The 22,602-nt window shown below is 35.1% G+C and overlaps 1 protein-coding gene across 1 annotated transcript in view; it reads right to left on the bottom strand.

Annotated features, from left to right (window-relative positions):
• LAMA2 (laminin subunit alpha 2) overlaps positions 1–22,602 on the bottom strand; it is a 923,420-nt gene that overhangs the window by 115,364 nt on the left and 785,454 nt on the right. The window contains exons 38-40 of the mRNA XM_056818751.1: positions 12,006–12,122; positions 11,036–11,199; positions 9,789–9,927 (exon numbers count right to left, since the gene is read on the bottom strand). Coding sequence (XP_056674729.1) covers positions 9,789–9,927; positions 11,036–11,199; positions 12,006–12,122 — 420 coding nt within the window. The remainder of the gene's footprint in view (positions 1–9,788; positions 9,928–11,035; positions 11,200–12,005; positions 12,123–22,602) is intronic.

Here is a 22,602-nt window from a genome sequence, read left to right as displayed (position 1 = left end):
TGGTATGGGGGAAGAATGAATAATTTTAGACACTAGTTGAGGTAGTAGTGATTGGCAATAAATTACTATTTATACCAGCAGTCTCCTTCTTTGTGGGACATTAGGGATGAAAAGGGACTCACATTTGGATGGTAAGAATCCATTATAGCGAAGGTAGAGAATATACTGGAGCTATGTTTGAGGGGAATGAGGAGGGGGAGTCTTTAGTGATGAGCAAAGAATCCTGGATCTATCAGTTAGGTAGATGGGAGCCATGGAAGGATTTTTTTTTTTATTTTTTAAGCCATAGATTCTAACAGCATTATATTGTTTTTTACTTGAAAACTTCTTGCCTTTCATAGCAGTTGGCACATAGTGAAAGTTTAAGAAATGTTTGCTGAACTGAATTGAAAGGAATGGGGTGGTAGTGGTATGGGTATGCATTAAGGCAATTAATCTGACAATAATATGGAGAATAAACTGGAGGGAAGAGGCTGGAATTGAGGATATTAAAAAGATAATGTAGAGACTAAATTAATGAAGCCTGAACTAGGGTGGTGGCAGTGGGAATGCTCAGGGAGGGGAGATGTGGGAGACATATTTTGGGGGTAGAATGAGCAGGTTTTCATGGTAATGGATATGTATTGAAAAAAGGAAGGCTTCTCTGACAACTAGTCTAATTAGGTAGATGGGGCACTCCTATGCAAACATCAATTGACTTAAAAAAAGGTTTAATAAGTAACTGCCTCATGGGAGCTAAAATTTTTAGTATTCTTCTCTGCATTTAGGCCCCTGCTTATGCATACTTGGTATTGCATGCTTTTCTCAGTGCTTAGAAAAGCTGCTGAATTGCAGATGGAGAAGAAGCAATGGTTTGCAGGTTTCAGAGGCAGATGCACTTGTCAGATTAATTATGATTTCAGATTATTTTTCCTTTTGGCTTCAGAAGCTAGAGAATGAACACCGCACTAGTATAGAATTTTAATTTTGATGACTGGAGTTATTATTAGGAAACAATTATTGTTGTTTGCAAGACTACTAAGCAGTTTACTTCAGGGACTAAAAGACAAGACATGGATGTAATGCAGAGAGAGAGAGAGAGAGAGAGAGAGAGAGAGAGAGAGAGAGAGAGAGAGAGAGAGAGAGAGAGAGAGAGAGAGAGAGAGAGAGAGAGAGAGACAGAGAAAGAGAGACAGAGAGAGACAGAGACAGAGACAGAGACAGAGACAGAGACAGAGACAGAGAGAGAGAGAAAACTAGTATGATCCAGGAATTAGGTCTTGGCTAACACTCATATTTGCTCATTTGATTGCAATAAGTACTCAGATAATATTTACAAAGTCCTTTATAGACAAAAATAAGTTAAAAACAACAACAACCTCACTATTTCCCCGCTGCTATAGAGTTTACCTAATTTTAACAAGCAAACAGCAAAGAAGATTGGCTGAAGAGCATATTGAATAAATTCATGTCTAAACAAATATATTTTTAATAGTGTTTACTATAACTACAGTTACCACACATCCCAAATTGTCTGGTAAACTCTCAATTGCAGAAAATAAAGTATAATTTTTTTTAAACTCTTACCTTCCATCTTAAAATCAATACTATGTATTAGTTTAAGGCAGAAGAGTTTTAAGGGCTAGGCAATGGGGGTTAAGTGACTTGCCCAGGGTCACCCAGCTAGGAAATATCAGAGCCCAGATTTGAATTTGTACTATTACTGAGTTTTTTCAAATAAAATGTTCTATCGTCAGGCCTCAAAGTTTGGTTGGAAATATCATTACTGTAATTATACCCAATTTTAAACTTCACAGCATTTTGACCAAGAGTAGGTATTTTAGAAATGCTTTTTCATCTTAGTATAAAAACAAAAAGCAAAGAAAAAAAGGAGACAATAAAAAAAAATCATAGTTTGTCATCAAAGTCTTTAAAGACCAAAAAGTTCCCCTAGAGCCTCCCAACAATAACCCATCATTTAAGAAAAGAATTGATTATATAAAAAATTTTAGTCATCTAATTATTCAATAATAAATGATTGATAATCATAGACTTAGCATTGTGCTAAGCTTCCTGGGGAATCAAGAGAGGAAATCCCAGTTCATGTCCTATAGATTACAATTATGGCATTTTTATCTCTAGCACCTAGCATGATGCTTAGCATGGGATAGGTATTTAATAAATAATTTTTTCTCCATTTATTTTGACTAGACAGTAAAAATACATACCAATGAAAGAAAGAACACTTTTGTACTAAACTGCGTAGGGCTTAATATGAGCGTAATAATTTTTGAGAGGAACAGTGGAGACAATGTGGGATAAAATAATTGGAGGAGATTTCATATGGGCATGAGATTTAAGCTGGGTATTAAAGAGTCACTAGAATTTCACATTAACCCTCAAATCTAGTTTATATACCCTTTTCTTTACACAGTCTTAAAGAAAAGCAAATTCTCTGGGCTACTACTTTAGAACTACAACACCTAGATAGCAGACCTGACTTAAACTCAGGAAGTTGTTGTTCAATAGTGCCCAAACCTTCATGATGGCCTTTTGTGTTTTCTTGGCAAAGATCCTGGAAAATTTGTCATTTCCTTCTTTGGGTCACTTTGCAAATAAGGAAATGGAGGCAAACAGGGTTAAATGACTTGTCCAGGGTCACATAGCTAGTAAGTGTCGGAGGCCAGTTATGAACTCAGGAAGAGGACTCCAGGCCAAGAGCTCTATCCACTTCACTGCCTAGCAGCCCCGGAAAGCTGCCCCAGAATTAGGAGGTTCTGAGTTGAAGCAGGGCTTCATAGACTTATGACAGTGTGATCCCCACAAATCACTTTACATAGTTTCCTATCTGTAAAATAGGAATAATAATAGTACTAACCCGACAAGGCTGTTGTAAGGATTAAGTTAGATAAAATATGGAAAAGTATTTTGTAAACCTTAGACTGCTATATAAATATTACCTATTAAATCAAGTTATCAAAAAGCATTAAACATTAACTAAATATGTGCCAAACCTTGTGCTACCTGTTGGAGACAAAGGCAAAAATGGCCCCTGACCTCAAGGAAATAATAATCAAATTATTTTTTATTAGTGTAATTATGTTCTCCTAGGCATGGAGAACCATTACCATCCCCAACTACTGATATCTTTTTCTCTATTTGTTAATTGTGTTCTCCGGTACTCATTCTTTTTCTTTAAATATAATTAATTTCTCTGTCGTTGCTTGGCTCAAATTTGGGTATTCCACCCAAATACCAGTAAAGGCAAGCCTTCTCTTCCTGTTTCTTTCTTCTATATTAGGAAATAGGTAACTTCAACTGAGTTGAATCATGAAATGGTAGCATCTGGGAATTAGGAGGGTTCTCAGTGACCTAGTTTAATCATGGCTTGAAGCCTGAATCCCACCTTCAGTGTCTCTACTAAGTGATATCATCTGTTTTCTACTGGGAGATCATCAGTGACAGGTCTGAGATCCTGATGAAATGGGATGAAGGATAGTAGAGCTGTTTTCAAATATTTCAAAAGGCTGTCATGTTGAAGAATTAAACTTGTTTTTATTGGTTGGGGAAGGAAGAAATAGCTGAATGGGATGGGAGCTAAGGAGGTAGATTTAGTCTTGGTATAAAGAAACAAAAATGAAAAGGAATAAATATTCCTAGCAATTAGAGCTATTAAAAAATGAACTGATGGATAGGATTACATTCCTTCGCACTAGGGAAGTCTTCAGACTATTCTGGAAGACCTATTGTTAGGGAGGCTACACTAGGAATTTGTGCTCAGTTGTAAGTAGATTAGATGCCCTCTGAGGTCCCTCTTCACACTCAGGTTTTGGGATTCTGTGACTTATATAGCATACAAGCTTCTTGCCATTTTGCTCCTTTCCCTAATTATTTAATTGCCATTCTTCTCACTCACATTTCCACCTCATTTTCATTTGTGATTACTTTCCTATATAGAGAAATAGGCAGTCATATGAATAAGGGAAAATATTCTTTAAAAGTGCTATCTCAATTATGCTACGGAGTTATTCTTGTTATTCATTTGTCTCTCCTGTGTTTTTTCCTATCTTATTTCTTTTCTTTCTCTCAAATGATCTAACCTTTCCCCTTCACTATATGGTAATTGGATGCTTTATTGCCTGTCTAATCTATGTCTTCTTCTATCACACTGTAATTGCCTACTTTGTTTCTTGTCTACTGTACATCTCTTCCTTCTGATTCCTTTAATACATGCTCTTCTTTGTCTGGGCCAGACTCAAAGGATTAGAGGTCTTTTTTCATTTCTTAACTTTTGAACATGATATCCCTAATTCCCCATACATCTCTGTTTTGCTGTACCTCTAATCACAATACTATCATCTACATTAAGGGATTTCAATTTTACATAAGTAATAGTTCTATTTTGTTCTTATCAAGTATAATTTCCCAATACTTATAACTATATAATGATATTAAAAAGAAAAATTTAAAAATAAAAAGTTAAAGTTGTATTTTTCTTGAATATATATTTCAACAGCCATTCTAAAAATCAATTAACTCTAAGGAAATATTCTATCAACTCTGTAGTCCATTAGAAAGCAATTTTTTCTTTGATATTCTCAACAACTCTATTGAGGAATTTAATTATTTTCTCATCTGCAAAATGGGGATAATACAATTGTCTTTTACAGTGCCCTTGGAAAGGAAGAAAAGCATAGCAAGAACTAAATTTTAATCAAGTGTTGATAATATTTCTTCTCTTCAATCATTTCAACAGTTGCTTGTTTCTAGAGGCTACTACATACAAGACACTCTAATAGGTAGGCAAGATGCTTCTAAGTTTTCTCTCTATGGTTTCCATATTTCTTTTGTTTATAAATTGTGGGGGGAGAAAAATAAAGAGGGAGGTTGGAGGAAAGGAGGGAGGGAATAAGAGAAGAGAAAAGAAGTAAAGAGGACAGGGAGACAGAGAAAGAGAAATAAAGGCACACACAGATAAAGAGACTCTATATCATTATATATCACAATATTGTGAACACAGTGGTTATTTCATATCTTTTCATTTCTCCTTAAACTTCTCATGGAACCTAAACTTAGGACCTTGTTTTATACTTTTGTGCTCAGTGGCAAATTAATTTTGATTGTTGATTGAATCAACTGCTCTTATAGATTCCCCCTTCCCTTAACTCTTAACACAGGGTAAGTCTATAATAAACTTTTTCATTCATCTATCCTTTCATTCAACTTAATATTATTTATTGCAAAGAAAAGCAGAGGTAAAATACAAGATGTTTCAGTCACTCCAACTGAAGCAGTTTGTTGAAGAATTTTGACTGATGTTGATCATTGAATGTAATCAAAACAGTTTTATAATGATTGTCAGTAATCTTATTGACATAGCCACAGAGTACAGTTAGAATATCCACATAGGATTTTGAAAGAACACTTGAGATTCTTAATTGGATTTTAAGCATCTATTCATTTAGGGGATGGATTCTATCTCCAAGTTCTCTGTTTTCCACTTCCTTCTAAACCCATCCTCAGTGCCTACCTAGCATATGCAGAATCAACAGTAATAGATAAGAAAGAATTGTGTTTTTGTTCCACTTAGAAGATATAGGAAACTTTTTGATCTTTTAGATAATGAATGTTCATTATAGAGAAATGTTACAATATGTCTCAATGTGAAACAGTACTTTTAAAGATAGTCAATTTTGTGCCACCAGCTGTAGTAATCAGAATTGCATGTTTCCTGTACACCAAAAAAAAACAAACAAAAAAAAAACTAAGAGCTCTTTAGAGGCAAGAATTAATGGCTCGATTTAGAATTAGATAGATAAATAAGAACAGATTATGCATAAAGAAATTTAGGAGGATGAAGGACTGTGCTGGGTATGAGATTCAGACTGGCATACAAGCCTTAGAACAGGTAAAGACATTGCTTATAATGAAACATGTTGCTGCTGTCCAATCACCTAAAGATCAATGCAAATGCCAAAAAGTCAGAGATTTTGGTTCATTCAAATAAATGATTGATGGTTATTGTAAACCTTAAAATTTCTTAGACTTATAAATGTTGGAAATTTCACCATTGGGAAATTTCATACTTGAAAAATTTCCTATTGATAGTGGGAACTCTATTGGAATGTGAACCCCATTGGCATGGGAGGTTCCTCCTCCTCCCTTCTTAAGATTACTTTAGGACAGAAACCTTTTGCTGAACAATGGAAAGGGTTTTGACCTATGCTTAAGCATAGAACAGGAAGTTCTTTGAGTCATGATTGATTTTAGAATTGATACAATAGAGATACTTGGAATGACAGAACCAGGTCTTGGAAAATACAATTTCCACCCTACTCAGGGTAACAGGATTTAGGAAGGGCTGCAGCAAAGGATCAAGATTTAATTATTTGAGAATATGACCTTCAACAGACATGTGCAAAGCCACAGACCTCTGGGCGGTCCTGGGTTAAGCTAGAGCCACCATTGGCACAGGGAAGACATGGACAGTGATTGGTAGATGTGAGAACTGAGGGGAGGGAACTTGGATGGTTTCCTTAAAGAGAGAGGGGTCTGAGGACTGAGGGGTGGTTGGTTGGAGAGTTTTTTGGCTCTGAGAGGTTGTGCTTGCTCTGAAGGAAGCTGCTCTGAAGGAAGCTGGAGGTGGAGGCCCCTGAGACTGTTTCTCCATTTTGGTCCTGTGAGTAATAGGGACTGATCTCCTTTCTTTGCCCCAGCTATCTAAGGGCTTGAGCCTTTTGGCCCAGCCTAAACAGAAGGGGTATTTAAGCCCTATTCCCTTCTCTCCCCTTTCTCTCTCCCTCTCTCTCTCTATCTCTAATTCCTTTCTTCCTCCTGTTTGTAATTAAACTCTATAAAAGGTTGACGGCTGACTTGAGTTTTCATTTAGGAATTACATAGCTGAATTCCTTGGCAACCTTAAATTAATATATATCAGTCTTTTAAAGTGATTTCCTTGTCACATTATATGATGACCACAGAATTAATTTCAGAAAAAGAAGCAGACTCATTCTGAAAGATGTTGAACAGTGAATGTTTGTAGAGACTTCACTATATGATACAACAGTGGTTATTTCAAACATTTTCAGTTCTCAAACTTCTCATGGAACCTCAACTTAGGACCTTGTTTCATACTTGATAGAAAAAAAAGTTGAGACTATTCATTGAGAGCTTTCTCTTTTTCTCTGTTCTTCATCTCACATCCCATCTTCCCCTACTCCTTTCTTTTTCATCTTTCTCTCAAATGAGGTGACCCTTCTCTTAGCCAAGATCAATACCTCTAAGCACCATACATTCTCTCTTCTATTTTCTCCAGATTAACCCAACTATAGTTGCCATTCTCTCTGACCTTCAGTATCCTCCTATCTACTAGCTGTTTTTTTGTGACCTGCAAACATGCCTATGTCTTCCTCATCCTTAAAAATAATCTCATTTGATCTGTTTATTCCTACTAGTTATTATGATAGTTAAACTTGGTTAAACTTGAGAAACTTATGCACAATGAAGTATCTTATATGATGTCCTCTTATTTGCTTTTAAACTCTCAGCAAAATCATTTCACTTTCCATCTACTAATTTTGATTTGTGATCGCTCCTCTTATCTTTTTAATTACATTTTCATTCTCCACAGGGCTAACAAAGTCATTTTCCTTAACTGCAGATTCAACCATGTCAATACCCTAGTGAAAAAGCTTCAGTGGCTCTTTGTTACTTCTAGAGCAAATATAAATTTCTCTGACACTTGAAGATTTTCATAATCAGTCTCCCACCTACCTCTCCACCTTTATTTTCCATCTGCAGCTCTACCTGGACTTAACTCCACATAATAAGATGCCCCCATGCTAGGTATTCTTTGGTATTTTCCTTGTTCCATCATTTTCTTTTTTGTGTTTTGTCTTCCCCTCTAAGAAAATTTTTTTTTATTTTTTACATCAATATAATTTTTAATAATTGTTTTTGACATTTTGCAAGCCATATTCTCTCCCTCCTTCCATTCACCCTCCCTGAGATGGCAGGTATTATTATATAGGTTATATATGTGCTAACATGTAATACTTATTTTCTTATTCATCATGTTGTGAAAGAAGACATATTGTTTACAGTAGAGACAAATATATGGAGGAAATAATGTGAAAAATGATACACTTCAATCTACATTCAGACTCCATCAGTTCCTTTTATGTCAGTAGCTAGCTTTTTTTCAACATGATTCTCTTGGAGTAATCTTAGATCCTTGCATTGCTGATAATAATTGTTATTCATAATGATCATTGTACTTTATTGTTGTTATTGTGTATAATCATCTCCTGGTTCTACTCACTTCACTTAGTAGCAATTCATATAAATCTTTCCAGTTTTTTATGATTGTCTTGTTCATAATTTCTTATAGCACACTAGTATTCCATTATAATCATATATCAATACTTGCTCAGCTATTCTCCTCTTAGATTGTGGGCCCTTGAGAACAGAAACCATCTTTCTTTTTTTAAATTTATTTCCCTAGTTCTTAACATATTGCTTGGGATCAGTAGGGTCTCTGAAATAATAGAGGTGACAGTACCATTTATATATGAGGGACTCAGGATGAATTAGATACGAATAGTTAAGGTCTACTTCAGGACTCTATAAGGAGACCAGGGGAAAAAAGCTATCTATATAATGGGAACTTTATGAGAATTCTGCAAAGGGAAAATGGACTTCCAATAATCAGGAGCTGTGAATTATATACATTTGTCACATATTCTCTTTAAGCATGAGTCTACTTACCTGTGGACTCTATATGTACCTATGGGAGAGCATGCTCCTAGATTAGTACCAACTGTTGTTACTACTATACTATGTTAGTAAACATATTTAAAATGCTAATTATGTCTTTCTGGATAATTGATATTAATTGATAATCAATGGGGAAGCACACCAGTGGGGGCTTATGAGTAATTATATTAGGATTTCTTCCTTGCCTTCCATCCAACTCATTAGGGTTATAGGTAAGCCCTGATTAGGACAAAAAATGAATCCCTTGAAGAGGCAGTATACATTCAAAATTTCAATATTCTAAGTTATAATTATGTTAAATATAGTAATTTGTTTCAGTAAATGGAAATATACAGTGAAAATTTGAATAATGCTATCTACTTCAGGGGGTTCATTATTCACACCATTTGAGGCTTGGCTTTATTCTTAAAGGGAAAATAGTAGCTGAGCTCTGGGGACCTTGCTTGCTAGTATGAATAATATTTGGGGAGAGTGACCCCAGAGTTTGTAATGCAGAAACATTAATGGAATAAGTGACAGCTTCTCAAAAGGACTTCTTTGAAATGACAAAACTTATTTGGATGTATAATGTCTGGTATGGTGGTTTCGAAAATTGTCTTCCTCTTTAGTTTTATACTTCCTGTGATATTAGTTATTCTGTGATGGTGGGAGAGAATGTTGCTTCTCAGGTGACTTTTCTCACTGTCAGCATATGATATTGATGATGTCATTGATATGTCATGCTATTCACCAATGATGTCATACCTTGCATTGTTCTTAATCTCTAACTATCTTCTCTTTGCCTTGACAGGTTATCCAGGGAGGTAGATGAGAGAGGCAAACGGGTTATCTAGGGTCTAACTTGCATGCAGAAGGTAGAAAAGTGTAGTTAAGACCATACGCACAGGTGCATAAAATGCTTACCTCTCCTTCCATGTAAAAACCGTTGTACTGACAATTTCAGTTTGTAATCTTAGACATGCAATTGATTAATAGTTTAAAAATTAGAGTTCATTTAAACTTGAAGTATTTTGTATAGATGTTGCTTTTCTTACCAGTTGTGTGGCTTCATTTGCATGACCTTTGGCTTCCTTGGCAACCCTTTCAGCTTCATCAATGTAGTCTTTGATGTTGCTGTAAGCTTTGAAGGCTGCTGTAGCATTGAAGGAGATGTTTTTAGCCTCTTCAAGGATTCTATTTGGATGGCCCCAGGTGGCAATCAAAAAGAAAATAGTTACTGAATAAAATGTTTATCACAGATTTTGTCACTGGTCATTGCCAATATGCATTTGTTACTGATAGTCTAGATCATGGCCACAGGTATATTTTTTAAGGTAAATCCATTATTGTCATATTACACTATAACATATAATCAAACAGCTTTGAATTAATTTAAAAATTCTACAAAATAATATCATCTTATTAAAATTTTTTCTTAACATATATGGGTTCAGGGTGTATTTCATGCTATAAAATGGATGGATTAGATTTTTAAGTAGCAAAGGGTTTTAATGAAGGAGGCCTTCAAATGTTGATTTTTTTCTCTTGTATTATAAGACAAGTGATAATGTGAGGGACATGGATACTCTGGTCATGATAGCAGAAAGAGCTATGCTGTGATAGATATATACTGATTATGTGATGCTGGACCAGTCATCTTTTCAGGGCTTTAGGCAACTTCCTAACACTACAAACTGGTAGGAGTTTCTCCATATGAGAGTTCCCTATACTAATGAAATAATTTGTTGTTGTCCCTATCACTTAGACAAGTAAAATAAGTACCTAGTTGGTGTCTTTCAAATAGTAGATACCTCAAAAATTATTGATTTCAAAAATATATCATGGGACGGGATAATACTTTTTTTTACTGCGAAAACCCCGAAGTTACTTTTTTATCATTCATGGTCTATCAGATCACATTTTAAAAGCCACATTTAAAAAAGTATACCACCATACAAATGAAAAAAGAAAACTGGCTTGAATAAGGATATGTGATTTTTTATTATTTAAAATGTAAATCAGAGAGTTAGTATGCTTTTTAATGATGAGGAAATTTTTTTCTAAATTTAGCCAAAGGCTATGTACACCCCCTACCCAAACTAAATTTGCATCTACTTTCAACTGAGACTTTTGATGCTGCTCCATATGGCTTTGTCCAGACCTGACTAATTAGGAACCACAGTAAGGATACGTGGCTTGTATGCTCATAATTATAGCAATCAAACTTTAAAAGCAACTCTCTATACTTTCCATCAGGCGAGCAATAAATATGTTTAGAAATCCCCAGCAATAAATAACGTACCCATCCAGGACTGCAGATGATTCATTTAGCCGGGCTGCATGATCTTCAGCTTGTAACACCTTTTCTGGAAGTCTTCTATCCTTGATTTCTTGGGACAGATCATCTATTTTATTCTTAAGTTCTTCAGATTCTTGTGGCAACTTTTCTTGAATGTCTTTAACAAACTGTTATGAAGATTAGAGGATGGGAGAGGAACTTTAAAGAAAATAAATCCAAGTCTAATCTCTCATTTACTAATTTCTCTATGAGACATAATTACCTATGTTCAGTTCTTTAGTTCATTGTCAGATGAACTAATTGGGTAAGAAGGAAACAGAGTGTTAAAGCACTAATTTAATTTTTAAAAATTGGGAAATTCATGAAGCAAATTTCCATGAAAAAATATTATGCTCAAAATGATGGTGTTACATGTAAAGGATATGATACATGTAAAAGGATAATGTTACATGTAAAGGATATGTGTATGAAAATTTTAGACTACATACATACATAAATGCCATGCAATGCTTGACAAATTATCTAGGTAAAGTCTAGTTAGCTTCTATTTCTTCTTCTCTCAATGACATTATGACAGAAAGACACTGACTGTAAAACATCATATTTTAAATAAGATATGTTCTTTGCCTTTGTGGAAAAGACTGTGTGTGTGTGTGTGTGTGTGTGCGCGCACGCGTGTGTGTGTGCGCGCGTGTGTGTGTGTATGTGTATTTTCAGGCAAAGGTGTATGTGCAGTCTTATATGAAACCTTCGTGTCTAGTAGGGTAGCAATGCCATTCAAGCCAAGACCATATATAGTACCATTGGATTGATTTAAATATGACTGAAAAAATAGATGTTGAATTTCTTTGAGCTATAATCAGACCAATGTGTGTATAAGGCCTGAATATTACTTCCTATTGATGTTTACTAGAGCTTGTGCCAGTCCTACCACATGTTTGAAAATCTGTTTTGGGCTTTATAGAATACTCACATCTATCACAGAGTTGATTTCATCAACAAGATGGTTGGCTTCATCAAGTATGTCATTGCCCTCTTTTAATGTGTTCTCAGCTTCTTGTTTGCCACTTTCAACAGCTTGTCTCTTTTTCTAAGATAAAATCAGAAGGAAATACCAAAATGTCAACTGCCTGGAGTAAAGGTAACATGAAAGAGTATTGCAACATTTTTTCTTTTCCTTTTTTTTTATCCTGAGATGTCTGAACAAAGTTTACTCTACAAGAGTTAGAAAAATACACATACCTGATATGACTAGTATCCATCTATTTCTGTTACTTTGGCCTTTTCCCTTCTCAAGATGAGATAATCAGAATTACAAGAATTTCAGAGTTGGAAAGAACTTCAGAGGTGACCAAGTCCAACTAATTAATTTTGAATATTGAATAATAGTCCATTCTACAAAGTACCCTCTCAGTGGATATCTAGCTTCCATTTTAATGATCTCGCTAATGGAGAACTCATAATGAGTTCAAATTACCCAAGTGACCAAAATTCTACATTACTTGCTGAGAGTTTAAGCTTGTTTTGAGGAAAGCCAAGAGTGTGGGCTGCTTGGTGGCATAATGAATAGAGTGTTGGGTTTTGAATCAGGAAGACCTGAGTTCAAATCCAACCTAAGACAATAGCTGGATGACCCTGAGCAGGTCACTTAATACTATGTGTCTTAATTTCCTCATCTATAAAATTATCTGGAAACAGGAATGGCAAACCATTTCAGTAACTTTGTCAGGAAAGTTCCAGATGGAGTCATAAAGAATTGAACTTAAATAACTCAATAACAATAACAGTAGTATTATTGAACTAGAATTATGAAACTTGTCAAAAGTGACTCAATTATTTGTTAGAACTGGACAAATGCATTTTGCTATACTGGACCTAAGTTTTCTCATAAATAAAAGGAATAAATTTAATCAAATGAGCTTAAAAGTTCATTTTACTTTGAAATTTCTCACTATACCATTCAATTCTTTGAAAGTATATATAAGTACTAGCTATTTTATAGTGAATTACACTGGTGTTATACAGTGAATGACTTCCTAGATCTATTTTAAAATTTGAGTAGAAAATCCTATGTACTAATCTTGCTATGCCTTATCAGATGAATTGTATAGCTTGTGACTTATAGTAGAGCCTGTATTTATGTACATTTCTGGGAGATGTTATAGTCGATTCTTGCCAAGACACACACTGAACCAAATGCCCTAAGAAGCCTTGTTCAACTCTGAAATTTTATGATGTTAATATACTACTTTCATTCTATCTGGTATATAGTTTTGTTTGTTTGTTTTTTTTCTTGTTTATACTCCATTCAAATATTCCCTTTACCTTTTCTATTTGTGAATTTAACTGTAATCAACATTATTTTGAGCCCTGCTATCCATATCTGAATATAGGGCATCCTCAAAGTTTTAGTATAGTTTTGTCATAATTAATAGCCTTTACAATAATAAAATATTTTGAATTTATAATAAATAATAATAACAATAAAGTTAATTTAAAACTGTAGTAAGATTTCTAGGATTCTTTTCCCAGGTATCTGACTCTGGGCAAATCACTTAAACTCAATCACCTAACCTTTACTGTGTATTTCTCTCTTCAAGCTGATACTTAGTATTGGCTCCAAAACAGAAGTGAGGATTTTTTAAAGAAGACTTTTAGAATCTCCTGGATTACATGATATTTTTCTTTTGACTACTGGCCTGATCTTATAGAATATAAGCTCATTGAGGGTAAGTGTGTTCCTTCTCTTTTGGTCTTTGTAATACCCGTTCCTAGTATATGGTTGACATGATAAATATACTTTGATTAAATGATTGCTGATAATAATAATAGGAAATATTCTACTTAATAATGGGAAATAGTCTACTTATTCCCCTGAGTATGTGTTCCCATAGAAATGCATAATCTTATCAGCAACATAGATTGTATTCCACCCATGCTTACTCATCTTTTGTGACTCTTGTTCATTATTTTCTCATAAATTTGACCTAGAGGACACCTACCCAATGTGCTGAGGATATTTCTCCTATTCTCTTCAAATGACATGTAGATCAACAGAGCAAACATGAGCTATCTATTGAGCTATTGCTTTTCTTTAACTTGAACTTTTGATGGACTGTCTTTTTGTCTCCTCATGAGCATGTCTCCTTGTCTCATTGATATTAACAATCAGAGGGTCATTGAAAAAAAATCACTTCAGATAGTCTTCAAATAGGGGTATAGAATTTAAAAGATAAGCAGCCCAAGGAAAGTGCCCTGAATCATTTACACAACTTTGAGTGGGGAGGTTGGATAAAGCTGCTCTAGGAATCAATTCAAGCAAAATAGGCAACTAAATCCTCTCCCAAGAGCTCAGCTCTTTGATTGGGTAACAGGAGAGGAATAATGTTGGCAACGAAAAGCTGGTAAAGATGGTAGCAAGCCATAGGTTTGTTGGAGCAAGAGAATAGTGGTGTTATAGAATATAAGAGATCCACAGTGCTAGTATGATGGATTGTTCATGTCCACATATACATTTGATTATACCAGTTTCTTATTTCAATAATATAAGACTGAAGGGAAATCTCATCAGATCCCACACACATTCTATATACATAAGTATATTTCTGAGACATGTAAGGACATTGCTTCTGCCATCTCTACCACTGTCTTTTGTAAAAAGGTTAATCTCAAAGGACTTTCATCAATTCAATATTATCAACAGAATCAGAATTTAGATCTAGAAATGTTCTTAGGTATTGACCCCAGCATTTCATACATGAACAACCTGGGGCCCTATAGGGGTCAAATAATCCTATCAAGTCATATTATTAGCAAGCAGTTTAATAAGGACTTGAACCAAGGAATTGTACTATGATTGAAAATACAGTGTTTTTCTTGCTTTGCCACACCATATGAACTATGGCAAAATACTATGCTAGCCAAATTTACTCCACTCAATCTTCTTCTACAATGTACCCTCTTCATTTCCTAATAATGTAGAGACTGCTGTAGCGGTCAACATATAACCAATCTGATTACCTATAGGTGACTTGGATGTTAGAAGAAGATGTAATGGGGCTTGAAAGAACCAATATTCAACTTTCAGTGTAAGCATTTGTAACTTGAAAATTGCCTAGAAATCATAGCTTGATTTATTATTTGCTAATTTTCTGGACTTAAGAAAAATGTTAATAATGCAAATTAAAATAAAAATGTGTATGCACACATTTCCTTCTTTTTTCTCCTTTCCACACCCTAATTGTTATACATTTAGCAGCACACTCCTGTATTGCTCCATAAATATTGCTTTGAATTCAGCAGGAATGCAATAGAAAGCTCAGGAAATAAAATAACCTTCAGACTAAGGGCTTGGTGACTACAGGTTAATATTATCATTATTATTATTATTAATAACTAGCATTTATGTTGTGCTTTAAGGTTTGCAAAGTGTTTTATATTCATTATCTCATTTGAACCTCACAACATCTCCATATGTAGCCCTGCTAAGATTGTATGCCTAAGTGAATTAATTCTTTTCCAGATTTTCAGTCTCAGCTCTTACCTTGTGTTGAAAATACTTTTCATTTACCATATTCATATGCTGTATAGTAACTGACAGTTTAACAATTAATTTTCCTAAATATGGTTAGTTATGTTAGTGTGAATCATAGTAATTTCTAATATTATAAAAATTTTAAGGGTGAAGATTATAACCATTTGGGTGTTAGACTCAATGTCTCAGACATTATGGTCTCTTAACACAATAATGAGCCACTCTTAAGCAGCAGTTCTAAATGAGTCACCTCTGGGATCTGCATTAACTTTTATAATAGGTTACTTTTTATTACTTGGAAGCAAAAAAAAAAAATGAACAGATTGGATGGCAGCCTGGTGACTAAATGAATTGATGTAGATTCTGAATGTTTCGACTTCCATATTGACAGAATTTATCTTGAAATATAGTAGTAGAAAGGATTAAGCAATCTCCAAATGTGTTTAATCTGTGTTACTTCTCTATTCAAAAACCTTCAGCAACTACCCCCTTGCCAATGGAATAAACTATAAACTTCTTATGCTGGCATTCAAGGACCTTCAAAAATTGCCACTATCTTATCCTCCTAACCAGATTTCATTCTATTCTCCTTTAGAGTTTATAGGTTCCAGGTAAAATGAACTAGACATTGTTTTGTTCTCTCTCTTGCCTTTGTTCACAGAATCACGCATACCTGGAATGGACTTCATTTCCATTTTGTTCTACTAAACCTTCTCTAACCTTCTTTTAAGGTTCAGCTCAGGTGGCGCCTTCTCCTGAAGAAAGATTCTTTATTGATTCTCTTATCCTAATTAGGTGAAAGTGAGCCTTATCTTCTCAAACTTCTCTTGGATCTTTGCTGGGTCCTTTTATTTGTACTTATATAATATTTGCTTGTATCATAATGTAGAGGAAGAATGGCAGGGGAAGAATTGGAGAAGATTTCTATCAAGAACACTGGAATTAAAGACCCAGTAGGACTTGAGTTTAAGCTAGCAGTAGAAGATGACTCATATCTTTTATTTCCATCACCCTTGACACTAGTAATATGTTACTGAAAAAACTTCTAAATGTGACTTTTGAACTGGTGTTTGTGACCTTTGAAAAATATTGGAGAATTTTCCTTTTAAGTTGCAGACTTATGATGTTAAGTGCTGTCTCAATTAAAATAAAGGAGATTGAATTATAGATTATATATATATTAGAGATTATAGGTTTATTAAATTGACTTCTATTCCTAGCAAAATTCTGAAATGTAAAATTAAGATGATAATATGAATGTTTCGAAGAGGAAGTGATGATCATTAAAAGATAGCATGATTTTTATCATTCCAATCTTGTGACATTTTTGACAGGGTAAAATCCAAACATTTAACTGACTGGGATTTTAGCAAAGTATTTAACAAAGTATCTAATGCTATCTCATGTGGACAAAATGGAATGAATAAGTTAGATGGAGGTCAGTGAAAGTGGAACTAATTGAATTATGGAGAAAAATATTTTATTAGTCATCACTTATTAATATTGTTTGAACCTTGCTTTATATGTCTAGAAAATATCTAATCTAACAATTTACTTGTAGGTCAGTCTGACCTCAGAGATACTCTCAGAGGAAGCCATATGGCTTCAGGGAATGCTTAGATCCCACCCAAATCTTAGGTCCACCTAATCCTTGTGTTTTGGGTTCCTCAAATTTGAAAGCTTATGCTTACATCTCGATCTACCTTAATTTCAATGTTTATGCTTATTGATATACATGCCAATGGACCTTGTCTAGGATTCCCCCCTCTGCCATTTTGTACTTAACAAGTTGCACTCTGGTTGGTATGGGTACTCTTTTTTGCACACTATATACTATCAACTTCAGAGACTAGTTAAGGAGCCAAAAGGTTTTCCAGCCCTGTCATGTATCAAATGACCAAACAAATTTCTTTCAAAAATGATTTCCAATTTTGGGATTTATTCTCATGGCCAACAATGGCTAGATGCATAGAGTAGTCATCAGCTGAAGACTATGGAAGATATTCCTCTTCAGTACTGGTTGTACAAGATGACTTTTGAGGTCCCCTCAAAATCCAATATTCTCATGAAAAAAAAATTCTAAATTAATTAATTAAATAAAATTTTCAATGAAAAAATCTAAGATTCTGTGATATTGTTAAAATGGAAAGAATACAAGATGTGGAGTTGAACTTGGGTTGGACTTCTGGATCTACTGTTTAATTCATGTGTGATCTTTGTAACTAAGTACCCATTTTGATTTGCTTATCTGTAAAATTTCTTCATTTATACCCTTAAAAACATTGGCAAAAGAACTCATAGTTCAATGAAAACTTGATTAACCAAGTGGCCAAAAATGGGTGGATAGGTTAGATCCATACCTTACATTGGGGGTCCCCAAACTTTTTACACAGGGGGCCAGTTAACTGTCCCTCAGACTGTTGGAGGGCCGGACTATTAAAAAAAAAACAAAACTACGAATAAATCTGTATACTGCTGTCTGGGATAGTGGAGGCTGCAACACTGGCTGTGATGGGCCTGTCACTGCCACCACTATACCGGGCAGCAGTACACACAGTGCAGAATCCCCTTCCCCAGATCACTGCTCACCATGCTGAGGTCTTCCATTCTGCAGCCACATAATCCTTTACCCCGAACCTCGTTCTTGTTCAGTTACTCTCAGAACAAGGCACAGAGCAAAGGATTATGTCACCGGAAGTAGCACTGTACGTGAGCGACACCACACTTTGAGGCACCACCACACTCTCACTGACCACCAATGAAAGAGGTGCCCCTTCCAGTAGTGCAGTGGGACCTGGATAAATGGCCTCAGGGGGACACATGTGGCCCCGGGGGCCATAGTTTGGGGCCCCCTGCCTTACAACATGGTTCAGCAATATAAATATTTTGAATATCAAAACAAATTGAAAAAATGAAATAATATTGATATTTTAATGAAACAAAGAGAAACAACCTTTGGAAGCAGAAAATAATGAATTTGATTACAGAAAGATAAAATAATTTTTGACAAATTGAAATATTTTAAAAATAAAAATGGAAAGAGGGTAACTAGGTGTACAGTATATATAGAGCCAGGCCTAGTGTAAAGAGAACCTGGGTTCAAATCTGACCTCAGACACTTTCTAGCTGTGTGACCCTGGACAAACCACTTAACTCCATTTACTTAGCCCTTGCCCTCCTGTCCTAGAGTTGTCAATAGGATAGGAAATGAGAATTAAAAAAAATTTAAATCCTTATCTTCCATCTTAGAATCAATGTTAAGTATTGATTTCAAGGCAGAAGAATGGTAAGGGCTAGGCAATTGATGTTAAATGACTTTTCCAGGGTCACTGAGGGAGGAAATGTTGGAGACCAGATTTGAAGCCAGGACTTCTTGTCTTCAGGATTGGTTCTATCCATATAACTATGTAGGGGCCCAAAGTAAGAGTTCTTTAAAAAAAAGGGAATAAGCACTTACATAGCACCTACTAAGTGCTTAGCACTGTGCAAAACCCTTTACAACAACTTTGTGAGATAGGTGCTAATTATAATCCATATTTTTCTCTTAAGAAAACTCCTCTTCGAGTAGTGACCTTCATCATTGCCTTTAAGTTCCATTTAAAATTTGACCTTCTGCAGGAAGCCTTTCCCAACTTCTCTCTAATTCTGGGGCTTTCCTCTTTTAAACTATTTAATGTTTATCCTGTATATAATCTGCTGTGTTATATGCCGCTTCCTTCATTAAATTAAAAGCTCCTTGAGTACAGGGACTATTTTGAGCCTCTTTATGTATCCCAACACTTAGCACAATCTTTGGTACATAGTAGGCACTTACTAAGTGTTTATTAATTGATTGATCGTTGACAGGTAGTTGGTACAGTAGAAGGTGCTCTGGAGCTAGAATTAGGAAGACTTGAATTCAAATCCTGCTTCAGGCACAATATAAGCTGTGCTACTGTGGGCAAGTGACTTAACATTTAACTGTCTGTTTCTTCATCTGAAAAAAAAATGTGTCTATAATAGCACCTACTTCCCTAAGGTAGTTGCAAGGATAAGACGAAATAATTTTTTAAAGTGATTTACAAAAAAAAGAAAAAAGCTTTACAAACCTTAAAGCATTATTATAAATATCGGCTGTGGGGACAGTGAGAACCAAGTGATTATTATAAATCATCTTTGCCCTGGAGTGTAGAACTTCTACAATGACTACTAATATTAATGATAATAATAACAATGATCGTTATAGCTAACATTCATATAGCTATATGTCAAGCAAGAATTGTGCTTTATAATGATTTTTACAATCTTATGAAGTAAGTGCTGCTATTATTAGCATTTTGCAGTGGAGGAAACTGATGGGAAATAGAGCCTAAGTGGCTTTGCTTACTTTGAACTTAAATTCATGCCTTTCTGATTTCCTGACTTCAGGTTCATTCAGGGCTTTATTCATGACTATATCCTAGCTGACAAATGAGGCACAAAATATTGGTGCATAATTTGAACAAAAAGTCATGCACAAGTCATCACTTAAACTTGGAAGATGAGTAAATGGTCTTAACAATGATCTCCACAAGAAGCATGGTGGTGAGTCTATCATAAGCTCTCAGCAGAAGTTTGAATGTTGTGTTTTGGAAACCACCAAGTGGGTGGACTTGTTGGAAGGACCATTTGCCGTCCCTTTTTCTTAAGCTATTTCCTAAACTATTTTTCTTTCTACATGTGTAAATTTTAAAAATTTAAACTGATATATTAAAATGGAAAGAGGAAACCTTAGGTAACTTGAAGTTATACCCAGATGCATCACAGAAATGGATAAATCATGCTGCCTTATATCTAATATGATCGAGTACTGAATCTGGTTTTATAAGATGCCTCCTTTTCTTTTCTTGTAAACATTGCTGAGCATGACAGTTAAAGCCTCAAACTGATAAGGTCTTTTCATTCTAGGGGAAAGCATCTGTCCTCCATTTCTCACAGACCTGAGGAGAAAGACTTCACAAAGATAAACCTTTAAAGGAACACTTCAGAAGTCAAATCTTCCACCTTCCTCCTTTTTCTGCTGATCCAGAAGAAAATTGGGAAAAACAAATAGGCTAGAGGTCAAGGTTGGGGTTGAAAGTGAAATTGTATGCTGTGAAAGATTTAGGATTCATTATCAGATTATTTGGACCCAGGTTTATCTCTGAGGGAAGCGTTTTCTCACAGAAGTACTTATAAACCTGATTCCAATGGCTTTTTCAGTGTAGGTTGTGAGTTCACCCTTATGTGAACTCTAATGGTGATGCTGGTTATCAGGGAATGGAGTGGAGAAATTGACTCAATATTGCAGACAGAGCAGGATGAAAAATGTGTTTTATGAGGAGAGAAGCATCTACATTTTTTTTCTCTGTATGCCTATCTAAAAAGAATGGCGATGAAAGGTGAGGGAATAGAACTCTAAGTGGGTCTCTTCAGATGAGAAAAAAAGTTAATTGAGATACCAATCTTGAATCACTTTTGAGTTTCATTTTTTTGGTTGTGATATGATCTTGGAAGATAATGATATCTTAACCTCTGACATCTATTGCAGAGAATGAGAAGGCAATAACATTCTAGAACTTGATAGAAAATTTCCCAAGTCAATCTATACTTCAATATTTAGTGACTTCAGTAGAGAGTTGTACCTGGAAATTATTTCACTGAGGAGTAGTTTGATAAGGTAGGTGGGGGATTATTCAAGACTGCAGGGTAGGTAGTTAGACCACAGGATATATAAGGTGATGGGAGATGAGATGGTTCAACCCCTTGAGTGTTTGGTATTTAGGAATTATAGAGTAGATGAGTGGGTCCTAGGAGAGGGGCATTATCATGATGGGACTTCAGGAATAGGGCTGAGTGAGAGATTAGGTTCAAGTAATGTGGTATAAGTTGGGAGGAACTACTGAGCAAGAGGTTCAGGGTTAGAGAGAGATAGAGTGTGCTCTTTGGATGTCAGTACCCTGGGAAAAGCCCTAGCTACTTCATCTTTGTTATATGTCAGCTTCAAGTAAGGGTGAATGGCAGAAAATACATTAAGAACATAATATTGGAGTAAGAAATGAGAGAGGCTTCTACATTACACACTAGATTGATGTTTATATCTTGTGAATACTTCCTTCAAGGAGAGGGCTAGGGCATTTCCTAGACATAGAGATTACAAAATGACCTGGCAAACAATGACAATGATTATACATATATGGAAAAGCATCTGTCTTCCGTTTATCACAGACCTGAGGAGAAAGACTATATATTTATATATACACTTTTACCTTCTGACTAAGAATCAGTACTATGTATTGGTTCCAAGGCAGAAGAATGATAAGGGCTAGGCAATGGGGATTAAGTATCTTGTCAAAGGATTTCACAGCTAGAAAGTATCTGAGGACAAATTTGAACCTAGGACCTCCTGTCTCTGGGCTTGGATCCCAATCTACTGAACCCCCTATCTGCCCAAAATGATTATATTTTAACAGACAGGAAATGAAAACTTTCTTTTATAATTTATGAATCATCTATGTGTATGAAGTCAGATATTGACTTGCTAAAGTAAAGATAAAAATAAAATTTATTTTTAAAAATTGAAGAAAATATTCAATTATTCAAATATTCAAATATTCAAAATATTCAAGAGCAATTCAATCTGAACTATTTGAACAATTTTTTGAAACTCAAAAAGTGAAATGGACCAAAGAATAAGTAATAATACAGACTATCAGCATATCCTCAGAAAGTTTATTTGATATAAATCAATTGCCACAATAAGCAGTCTAAAAGACATTAGAAACTGGTTCAGACACCTAACACCATGTGGTTGCCTAGGTGAGAAATGTGACAGCCAAAAGCCACATATATTCAGACCACTTCTTTAGTGTCAAACAACTGATTGAAAGACATAGAGAAGTGTGGAAGAGGCATGAAGGAAGAGAGAATTGTATGCATGCAAGACAGAAAGCTGGGGTCATCATCTGTCAATCAAGGTGAAGATTCCAAATAGAATGTTCCCAGGAAAAGTCAGTTGGAGAGTCAAGCCAGGTTGAAG

Source organism: Monodelphis domestica, chromosome 2 (genome assembly GCF_027887165.1).
Source record: "Monodelphis domestica isolate mMonDom1 chromosome 2, mMonDom1.pri, whole genome shotgun sequence".
In the NCBI taxonomy this organism is placed as follows: Eukaryota; Metazoa; Chordata; class Mammalia; order Didelphimorphia; family Didelphidae; genus Monodelphis; species Monodelphis domestica.
Note: the sequence above shows the minus strand (reverse complement) of the source record. Positions and strands in the feature narration are given on the sequence as shown.